This window comes from Puma concolor, chromosome A3 (genome assembly GCF_028749965.1).
Source record: "Puma concolor isolate L17-30 chromosome A3, mPumCon1.1.hap2, whole genome shotgun sequence".
In the NCBI taxonomy this organism is placed as follows: domain Eukaryota; kingdom Metazoa; phylum Chordata; class Mammalia; order Carnivora; family Felidae; genus Puma; species Puma concolor.
Genome location: NC_141669.1, coordinates 92,836,964 through 92,848,170, shown reverse-complemented (window position 1 = coordinate 92,848,170; position 11,207 = coordinate 92,836,964). Strand labels below are relative to the sequence as shown.

General features: G+C 50.0%; 1 protein-coding gene across 1 annotated transcript; it reads right to left on the bottom strand.

Moving 5' to 3' along the window:
* Positions 1 to 7,257: 7,257 nt before the first annotated feature.
* Positions 7,258 to 10,596, bottom strand: LOC112869432 (cystatin-9-like). Its single transcript, XM_025932552.2, has 3 exons — positions 10,286 to 10,596; positions 8,428 to 8,547; positions 7,258 to 7,543 (listed from the first exon to the last, which is right to left on the bottom strand). The coding sequence occupies exons 1-3, from the start codon at positions 10,523 to 10,525 to the stop codon at positions 7,451 to 7,453; spliced, it is 453 nt and encodes a 150-aa protein (XP_025788337.1). The 5' UTR covers positions 10,526 to 10,596; the 3' UTR covers positions 7,258 to 7,450.
* Positions 10,597 to 11,207: the final 611 nt, after the last annotated feature.

Genomic DNA, 11,207 nt, shown 5'->3' with positions numbered 1-11,207 from the left:
TGGGGGGACTCTACAAGGGTGTGAGACCAGGAGATGAGGATCAGTGGAGGCCATGTGAAGGTTGGTTACCACTGTGTGTGTGTTTGTGCACAAGTGTGTGTGTGTGTGTGTGTGTGTGTGTGTGTGTGTAGATGTGGGCTAAGATAATGAAGATAGTTAACATGACCAGAAAGAGGCACTTTCTGAAACCTGGATGTGGAAACTGCAGCACTAATGTGCAGGTCAAGGCCAGCCAGGGCAGTGTCAGTAGTAGTACAGGAGCTACTTAGATGACACATGTCATCTTAGACATATGAGAGTGAAGATCAGAGGCCACCTGGCTGACAGGTAAACAGTACCCACACTGAGCCTCTTTGTCTGAAGGCTTTCTCTCCACCTGTGGGAAGTGGCTGGAGTGCTGTGGAGGGAATGCCTCAGACTTTGTACCCCTGGAAGAAAACACTAAGGCATATTCTATCCAGTCTCCGAGAGGTGAAAAGACAAAAGCCCTAGTTGCCCACATTGTTAATCTGCTCACTGTTGTATACTGCTTCCCATTCCTACTTCCCTATTGTCTTCTGGTATTTTCTATAATTACCTCCAAGTAAACAACTTGCACTTGAATTTCTGTCTTAAGGTCAGATTCTGGAGGAAACAACTTCATAGTGGAGTTCAGATCCACTGTGAAGGACAGCATGGGACCACCTGAGCTATGTCTGGGGGAAGCCAGGCAACAGGACACAGTTTGCACCTTCTCGCCTCAGCCAGCAGTGGTGTCCTGGGGAAGGCACACCTTGGCCTCCATCCTCCTCCACATGGTCATGGAGCTCTGGGGACACAGTCAGAGTGGGTCTCATCACATTGCTCCCCCTACCTTGGGATGAGGATCCCTATACCTGCAGCACCTATATCTTGTACTTCTCTACTCACCTCTGCACTTAAGCCCCCAACCACTGTGGGTGCACAGCCTGAACTGCCAGCATACTTTCTCTCTTGCTCTATAACTGGAGTTAGCCAGCCCCACTTGTTCCCATGAGCAGCCCCTGGCACATGACTTTCTCCCCTAGCCCTGACAATGAGGTTCCACACATGGAAAGACCTAACACATTCACACACCCTGGACTAATTGTTTGCATCTTATCCATAATACCTGAAATATCTGGGGCAAATCAGACTGTACTAACCACAGCCAAGTCATCTGGATAGTATTAGTGGGATACTGCTTTGGGTTTAACTCTCCAAAACTACCTGGGCCCTTCTGATGCACTGAGTTAATAAGAATGAAGAATCAGGATCAAGACAGTTACATTGACTGAGATTTCTGAGTTTTTATTTCGACAGTTGGCAGGGGTATATGTGAGCATGAAGAGAACTGGAATGTGTGGATGTATAGGCTCTGAGACACTTGAGTGTCTGAATATTGGCTCATTCCCTTCCAAGATTCGAAGGCTCATTAAGTCTAAGCCTGGGCTACTGGTGTGTGTGTGTGGGGCAGCTGCCAAAGATAAATTGCGTCCTTCTCTCACACTTCTCTGGAAATTGTGTTCTTTAGAAGTCACATGGAAGCCAGAAGCATTGGCTTTGCCACCATGTCCTCGTTTTCCCTTTGATCATGAGAAATTTTGAAAAAAAGAGAGTCAAAAATGTACCTTGAAGCAGGACATGCTCCTTTTCTGGGCTAGACAAGGGCCAGGGAGAAACCCATGTCTGAATCCCATGTAAGGTATTGAGATCTGAGGGGTATCAGCATCAGGGACTGGAGTAGATATCTGGAATGTACAGAGTCATGCTAAGGCTCACGCATATGGCAAGGACTGCAGGCTGCTGGGATATATTCTCATGTACATCACCTGCCAGCTCCCCCTCCCCCAGGTTCCAACCCCCTTATCCTTCTGGCCCCAACGGGAGAAGTCTGGGCATCCTCCAAGTCCTCCTCAAGCTTTCCACTTTGTTGTTACTTTGTGTTCAGTCCTGTATTTATTTGAGGCTATATCATGACCCTGACACCCTGGAAAAGTTGAGGAAAGTGTCAATGTCCCCTGGAAGTTGGTGAAGTGGCCACAGAGCAGAACACTATTAATATGTGAAGAGCATTTGATAGCCAGTACAGCTATTTTCAAGGCTTCAGGTCTTGACCCAGAGACTGAGGCTGACAGGTCAACCAACAGCTAGGGTGGTGGAGTCAACACTTGACTCACATTTCAGGAGAAGAAGGAGCCCTCCTGAGACTAAGCCATGGACTGGGCCTCTTTTCCTTTCTGGGAATTGAGACCTGGCCAGGCAGCTGAATTATGTTTCTAGCAACTTGCTGCCTCTGTCTCTGCCTCTGGCAGGGCTTTGCCTAAGGACCTACCTCATGGCAACAGTGAGTATGCAGAAACCCATTTCCCTGTGCCTTTAACACACAGACTCTGGAAAAGAAGCAGGCAGGACCACCCCAAACCAATAAGGATGGACGGGGTAAGGGAGAGGGGTCTTCCCACAAGAACTGGTCTCTCAGTCCTACACTTATTACAAAGCTGGAACACCTGAAACATGTACTCACCCTCAGGGCCTTGGGCACAGTAGAAACTGTGACAAAATCCCTACTCTCTGTAGATTCCCATGGGAGGAGGAGGGGTGGAACGATTAATGAAGCCCCACAAATGTGATCTGGTACAAAATTTAGTGAGACCCTGCCAGGAGGCACAACTTGATGCCTTACCTTGTTGGCTCCACTCCCCCAGTTCCAGGAGGTGGGATGAGCTCACAAAGGGCCTGGACAGTTACCTCTCCCATTCCCACCACAGGAGACTGTCTCCTAGAGCCACCTGATGGTACTTCAGTAGAATTAGTGGAATTGACTGTGGAAAATATGTTGGGATCACAGTGGATAAAGAGGTCCCTTTATGCTTCCCTCTGTGGATTGAGGCACAACTCAGAACAGAACAATGTGGGAGCAGGCAGGAGGGTGGTGGGTGGGAGGATCTTCAGAAAAATCTACTCAAATCTGGGACTAGGTGGGGGTGCTGTGGGACAAGATCACAGCTGTGTCCATGCTGAGTGATGCTCAGCCAGCAGCAAGGATGCCCACTGCCAGGCTCTCCCCCGTCTCTGTCTGGAATAATGGGAAGCACATCCAGGTCTCTATGGAGGATAAGCCCTGAAGACATCTAATACCACATGTCTGCTGAATCCCCAGTGAGACCCTGTGAGGCAGACTGGAGGATGTAGATAATTCATTTCGGAGATGATCTCAAGGGCACACACAAAAAAAAGGGAGGCAGTGGAGGGAGAAGTCAATGTGGCTGTTGTTATGGGTCACTGAGCAGCCATGGGTTTTGTCCTGCAGGAGAGTGTGATACCCTGTGGATCTTGCCTCTGACAGCCTCTCTGAGGCTGGGACAATGGGCTCTTCCACACTACAGCCCCACCTGGGGATGGAATGTTGCCTTACTTCTCCCCACTGAGGTGTGCCTGCTCTGCTTCTGGAGTGCCACTTGTACAGAGGAAGCCCTGAGCAGAAATTGAGGGAGACAAGGACATTGGGGTGAAGCAGGGAATGTCAGCCACCGGGTAGTCCATCTGCATGGGCACTGAAGGGATGACTGGTTAGGGGGTGCTGCCACAGCTTGAGAACCAAATGTGGCCCCTGTCTGTGTGTAAATACAGTCTGACTGGAATACAACACCCTTATTTGTGTTCATATTGTCTATGGTACTTTTGTTTAAATTTTTTTTTTAACGTTTATTTATTTTTGAGACAGAGAGAGACAGAGCGTGAACGGGGGAGGGTCAGAGAGAGGGAGACACAGAATCTGAAACAGGCTCCAGGCTCTGAGCTGTCAGCACAGAGCCCGACGCAGGGCTCAAACTCACGGACTGCGAGATCATGACCTGAGCTGAAGTCGGCCGCTTATGTCTATGGTACTTTCAAGGCAACACTGGGGAGTTGAGAACAAGACCATTGGACCCTCAAAGGACAAAAGTTTGCCAAATTTTCTTCTAGAAGATTCATGAGACAGGTGCCACATTTGTCCTGAGGGCCAAGGGCCTGTCTGGTTTCATCTTTTACTTTGGGTTGCCTTCAGGGTCATGGTCATTGCACATCTGGAGATGTAGGTCATCCCCCATGAGCCCAGAACAGCAGCTCAGAAGCACTTGTGCTTCTAGATTGTGCCACCTGGAACTGGCCCAGAGGTCCTAGAGGGAAGAAAACACACACTTGGGACCATGAGGTTTCCCTGCTGGATGATTCCTTCACTTGCTCATCCCCTCCTTCTGGAACCCTGACACACAAAGCTTCTTGAAATGCTGATTTTTAATGATCTATTCTATATGAAAAAAAATGGACAATGAGGAATTTCCATAATGGCTGGAAGTGAGACCCAGGCACTTGCTAGAAAACAAACAGAGCTGGTGTTCCACAGCCACTGAAGAGACACCTATAAGGAGCAACTGGATCCAGACCAGCCAGAGTCAGGCAGGGTATAGCAGCACTCAATGGAAGCCCTCGAAGCAAACATTGCACAGGAGTTTGAAGGTGGTTTCCCAGGGTATAGTGGCAATGGTGAAGAAGTCGTTGAAAGTCTGAGGGATCAAGCACAGGTGGAAGGTGAATGGAGAGTGGTGGAAAACAGAGGCTCTAGCTCTCAACACAGCACACATCCCAACCACACCTCCTGAGGTGAGCAGCTGGGGATGCAGACTGTGGACCTCAGGTGCATCTCTGCCTGAGCCCTGTCTGTTTTGTGCCTGGGGCCTTGTCCTGACCTCAAGGGATCCTGTACCATGTTCTCATCCTTAGACAAGTGGACTCCAGGGGAACACTCAGGTGGATGCAGTGTGACCCAGGCCCCTAGTAGAGCATTAGGGTGCTCTCTCCCAGGGGATGCTATGTCAGAGTAGCCCCTCGTACCAGGTGGTCATGTCCCCGAGCTGGGGTTCACCATGAACTTTTCCCCTGGAGCAGCAGCTGATAGATCAGTGGGATGCAGGTCAGGGCATGGGAGGGAGGAGTGTGGGATTCTCCTCAACCCTCACACCATCATGCACTCAGCAGAGACAAGAGAACCTCAGAAATAGCCACAACAGGCCAGGCGATGTAGCCCATCCTGACATGCCCCTCTCCTGAAGGCAGGAAAGGGAGATGGATAAAGCTCAGAGAAGGGACTTCCTGTCTCAGCCCCAGGAGACATGGACCCTTGTGGCCAGGAGCAACCTGACCCCACTATGGCCCATGGGACAGGTGCTAGAATGAGGTGAGTGGACAGAGTCAGTTATGACATTGGATAGGGGCCTACCAGTGGACCCTGGGCCTGGCCTGCCTGGCTCATTCCTACTGCAGCACCAGCCACGGGTGTGACAGGGCCGGTTTCTCCCTCACTCCTTTGTGTTCCAAGGAATGGCACTGTTATCTACTCCCCCTCCCCCTCTGCCCCAAGCTGTAACCTTAGCTATGTAACACAAGGGGCCTTCTGTGTGTCTTACATTGTTCAGCTCTGGGCTTTCTTGGAAGGGACAGTTGTCAGTGTCATCATCAAATTTCCCACATTTGGTTCTGCAAAGCTCCAACTACATGGAGAAGGCCAGGCTCTTTTCTATCTGTGGTACATGGAGACATTAGATGCCAACCCACCATGGTTCTGTTGAGCAGCTGCTAGTGTAGATCCATGTAGTGTAGGGAGAACTCAAACACTCCCCCACTAGGGAGGTGCCTCTGGGGCTGGGTCAGCTTGCTGGGGGTAAGGCCAAGCTTGGGGAATTCACAGCAAAGAGGCCTGTGATTGGTATTCAGGCCAGGGGGAGATGCCAGCTGAGTCATACACCATTAATACATCACACCCTGGAGCTCCAAGTCCCTAGATGCCCCTGGGAGACCCGGCCTGACATCCAGCATGCTTCTGAAGCTGCAGCAGCACTCCTGGGGCACAGGTGCCCAGTGCCCAGTGTCCAGGTGGGTGTTGGCTCTGTAGAGTTTGTTGAGTAACATCAGTCCCAGAGTGGGAGACTCATATACAGCCCCATTGTCACACCTGCCACCTGCCAAACAATAGGAAAAGGCCCTGCAGTGCTGATGGAACACTCCCATGTAGGCGTGCACACACCCACACATGAACATGGCTTCTGGATGCTTCTTGTCTTATTACAAAGTGCTGCTGGAATTCTCTCTACTCCTCTCCACTCTATTCTGCTTCATTCCATCCCATACCCTCCCTCCACATTGCATTTTCCACAATACCCAAGCTCAGTGCAAGTGCAGATCTGGGAAACCCACAGCAGAGGTGCAGCCTGAGAGAGCTTGGGTGGCAGACCCAGCCGGGAGCTGGCACTGCAGCGTGTGTGAGTGTGTATGTCTGTGAATGAGTTTGTGTGTGCACATTGGGGGCCCAGGACTTTCCTCTATCTCTCTCTGGACCTCTGCCCTGAGGGCCAGAGGGAAGGGCAGTAGGAGCTCCACCCTGCATGAGCTCCAGCCTCTGTGGACGCTGCAGTGGCTCCCTGTGGCTCAGCCTAGAATCATACATTCCTGGGAGGTCCATCCAGGTCTCTGTAGAGGATGAGCCCTGAAAACGTCTAGCATACATGTCTGCTGTAAGTCCCCAGGGAGACCTTGCAATGAAGACTTTATGGGGCAAGTAGTGCATTTAGGAAGTGATGACAGGGGACACAGAGAGGAAGGGAGCCAGAGGAGGGAGAAAGTTAATGTGGCTGTTTTATGAGTCACTGAGCAGCCATGAGTTTTGTCCTGCTGAAGTGTGTGAGAACCCTGTGGTTCTCATCTCTGGCTGCCAGTCTGAGGTTGGGACCCTAAGCCCTTCCCCACTGAAGCTTTTCCTGGGGGTGAAGTGTGTCCATAGTCCTTATCTTTCCCCACTGAGATGTGTGTCCTCTGCTGATGAAGTGCCACTGGTACAGAGAAAGCCTTGCTAACCAAAGCTAGGGGTAGAGGAAGATATTGATGTGGAGCATGGAGTGTGAGGTCCTGGGGTCACCAGCTGCACTGGCACTAGAGAAAAATCTGTGTGGGGGTGGGAGGCATCCATGGCCTTAAGGACAGAATGCGATCCTTGCCTGTGTGTGTGTAGATACAGTCTCACTGAAAGACAACATTGTAATATGTGTTCACATTCTCTATGGAACTTTAAAAGCAATGAGACAATGATAATAAGACTAATGACTTACTAAAGCAGAGGTCCTAGAGGGAAGAGAACGCACACACTTGGGACTATGATGTTTCCCTGGTGGAGGATTTCTTCACTTGCTTGTCCCATCCTTCTGGAACCATGCCACAAAAAGCTTCTTGGAATGCTAATGTTTAATGATTTTTCTATATGAAGTAATGAGGAATTTTCACAATGCCCCAATAGGAGATACCAGATATTTACAAATAAAGAGAACAAAACTTGGACCTAGTCAACCACTGAAAGGCCACCCACAGGACAACACTGGTGTCCCAGAGGAGAGCAGCCAGAGCCAGATGGGCTGGAGTCTCATTTGTGGAAGCCATCCAAGCAGGTCTTATTCCAGAGTTCAAACAGTGTTAACCAGGGCTCACTGGCGATGGTGAAAAAGCAGGTGATGATCTGAGGGTCAAGCACAGGGATGGAAGGTGAGTGGAGAGTGGTTAGAAATAGTAGCTTCAACATTAAACACAGCACACATCCCAATCACACATCACAGGATGAGCAGCTGAGGGGCAGGCTGTGGCCCTCAGGTGCATCCCCTTGCCTGTTCTGGACCTGGGCCCTTGTCCTGATCTCAGGGACTCCTGTGTCATTTTCTCATCTTTAGGCCAGTGGTCTCCAGGGGACCTTTAGGCTGACCCAGTGTAACCCAGACCCTTAGTAGAGCATTGGGGTGCTCTCTCCAAGGGGGTGCTAGCTCAGAAGAGCCCATCACTCCAGGTGAGGTATATCCCAGAGCTGGGGTTCACCTTGATCATTTCCCCTGGAGCAGCAGCTGATAAGTCAGTGGAACCTGGTTAAGGCATGGGAAGGAGGGTCATGGGCCCCTCCTCAATCCCCATCCCATCGATTCTTTTCTCAGTGGGACCTGAGAAAGCCATTTTGGCAAAGGTCATGTTGCCCATCTCAATATGCTCCCCCTGAATTATTTAGAAAAAGGAGGTCAATAAAGACCAGAGAAGGGATATCCTATGGCCTTCCCAGGAGACCTGAATCCTCGTGACCAGGAGCAATCTGATACCACTGTGGCTTTGGGGACAGGCAGCTAGCATGGGGTGAGCATTCAGAATCAGTTCCCAGATTGGCTATGGATCTACAAGTGGATCTTGGGGCTGGCTTTCCCAGCTGGCTCCAACTGCAGCACCAGCCATGGGTGTGACAAGGCCTGAAGCTCCCTCACTCCTCTGTGTCTCAAGGAATGGCACTGTCATCTTCACCACCTCTCCTCAGCTCCATGTTGCATCCTCAACTGTGTAACCCAAAGGACCTGCTGTGTATCTTACATTGTTCTTCTCTGAACTTGCTTGAAAGGGACAGTTGTCAATGTCTTCATCAAATTTCCCACATCTTGTTCTTCTAAGCTGAAGCTCAAAAGAGAATGCCAATGTGCTGTCCTCCTTGAACTGTTACAGACATGGACATTAACATGAGAACCCACCTCATGGTACCCTTGAGCAACTGCTACTGTAGATCCATGCAGTGTAGAGACAGCCCCAAACACTCCTCCACTAAGGAGCTGCCTTTAGGGCTGGGTCAGCTTGCTGGGGGTAAGGCCAAGCTTGGGGAATTCAGAGTAAAGAGGCCTGTGGTTGATATTCAGACCAGGGGGAAATGCCAGCTGAGTCATTCAGCATTAATACATCACACCCACTGCCCCATGTCCCCAAATACCCCAAGGAGACTGAGCCTGACGTCCAGCATGCTTCTAAAGCTACAACAGCACCCCTGGGGCACAGGTGCCCAGGGCCTGGCAGGGTGTTGTCTCTGTAAGAGTTTGCTGAGTAACAGCCCCAGAGTGGGAGGCGCATCTACAGCCCCATTGTCACACCTGTCACCTGCCTGACAATAGGAAAATGCCCTGCAATGCTGCCGGAACACTCACATGTACACACACATGTGTGAGCACACACGCACACACACACACATAACACACACACACACGCACACATGAACATGGCTTCTGGATACCTCTTGTTCTAATACAAAGTACATTCTGAATTTTTTTTATCTCTTCTTCACTCTATTATGCTTCATTCCATCCCATACTCCCCACTCCACCCTCCATTTCCCCCAACACCCAAACTGAGTGCAAGTGCAGATCTAGGAAACCCACAGTAGAGAGAGCCCAGCCTGAGAGAGCTTGGGTGGCAGACCCAGCTGGAAGCTGGCATTGCAGTGTCTGCAGAGGGTGGAGCTCATGCAGGGTAGAGCTCCCACTGCCCTTCCCTCAGGCTCTCAGGGCAGAGGTCCAGAGGGAGAGAGAGGAAGGTCCTGGGCTCCCAATGTGCACACACAATTCTCTCACAGACATACATACTTACACACACTTGCTGTATGCTCACACTCACAGACATACTACACACTAACCCACACTCACTCACACTCATACCTACACACACAAAAAGTCACACACTCACTCAAAAATTAATACTAACACACATATACACTTGCATTCAAATTCACTGAGACACTCACACCCACACTTACACACCCCAAACCCCTTCATACACACACAACCAGACTTGTTCCTGTTAGAGCCCCTGTGAAAATGGCATTCTTGGCTGCATTCTGTAGACTCTCCATTATAAGAACAGTACTCCAGGATTGAGAATCATGGTCTAGGAAGAGTATGGGAGGAGTGCAGAGAAGAGGCCCTGAGGTCACAGTGGCTGCTCTGGATGAGGAAGAATCCTTTCTCCCTGGATCCTCCATCCCCACTCCCACCTCTCTTGGTGTCTGTTCTCTGTTCCTGTTTGCATATGTTTTCTTAGAATATTTCTTCATTATGTCTCCTCTGCATTTCTCAATCTGTCTCCTTCTCCTCCTTTCTGTCTTGGTCTTTGCCTTACTCAGGATCATTTCATAGGACTACCATTCCATAGTCCATATTTTGATCATCAATAAGTAACTTCTAAAAATGATGAAGAGGAAAACATCTTACATGTGGTATACATTGAGCTGGGTGTTTGCATTTTTAAATTGTTTCTTTCATAAAACTGTAACTAACTGTGGTGTTTGTATTTTTGCTGTATTACGGACTTCAGATGGTGAACAATATCCCTAGATAGGACCCCTGACTGCACCTCTGATACTGACTTCATAGCAAGTGCAGGTAATTAGGCCAGAAGATGTGGTACATACCTGCTCTCTCCTGGGCTTTAAGATGCGCACCAGCCTGTAGGCATTTGTATCATTGCTCTGCAGGTTGAATATGTGTATGGCATACTCCACAGTTGCAAGTAAGTAGCTCATTGTAGGTTTTTCATCTTCACTCTCTACTTCTTCCAGGAACTCAGAACCTAAGAGAAGCAGCAGCATGGCCCAGGGCAGAGCCCACCGGCACCACCAGTTTGGAATGACTACAGATACTTGGACACCCATGGCCTTTGTCCTTCTAGCTCAGGCTCCCACTGAGCCTCCTTGGGAATTGGTCCAGTATATCAGCTTCAGAACAACTCCTCCCTCTGGATCTCCTCTCTGCTATTATACCCTGTCCCTTCCCGCATGTCACCCTGACTCCCCCATCCCAAGCTGCATAATTGCCTCCTGTCTAGAGACAGGGGCAAGCTCAGGCAGGGTGGTTTGGAAAGAACCAGCAATGAGAGGGAGGGGTCCCCTGTAGCTGATTTCCAGACAACCTCTCCCTCAGCACCTCACTGGAGAGGGACTTCATTTGTATGCCCCAGAATCACAGGCTGAAACAAGGACACAAGAGCAAGAGGTAGAAGTGGAAGGTGATCCCAGGGCAGAACAGTAGAACGAGAGCCACTGAAACAAGGACAGAGCCAAAAGGTTGAGTTAGTTGCTAAGAGTTAGCTTTGGGAGAGACAGAAGTCATCCTGTCCAGAGAAAATGAGTATCCTGTGAAGGAAAGACCACGGAGGTCTTGATGGGTCCATGTGTCTGTGTCCCTCCTCAGCTTCCCAGCCCACCTTGAGCAGGAGAGCAGATAAGGCTCATTGACTCCTGGGATTATGCCAGGCTATGGAAGTTTGGGATCCCAGAAGCAGGAGGTTCCAGCTGAGCTCACTGCATCTCCTTTTGCACTTCTCAGCCATGTGCT

What these genes read in the sequence shown, in the direction of transcription:
- LOC112869432 (XM_025932552.2), bottom strand. Translation starts at nt 10,525, where the DNA reads ATGGGTGTCCAAGTATCTGTAGTCATTCCAAACTGGTGGTGCCGGTGG. An exon ending in TAAAGCCCAGGAGAGAGCAG is followed by an intron (nt 8,548 to 10,285) that starts GTATGTACCACA and finishes TGTCTGTAACAG; the next exon opens with TTCAAGGAGGACAGCACATT. An exon ending in CAAGTTCAGAGAAGAACAAT is followed by an intron (nt 7,544 to 8,427) that starts GTAAGATACACA and finishes CTTGACCCTCAG; the next exon opens with ATCATCACCTGCTTTTTCAC.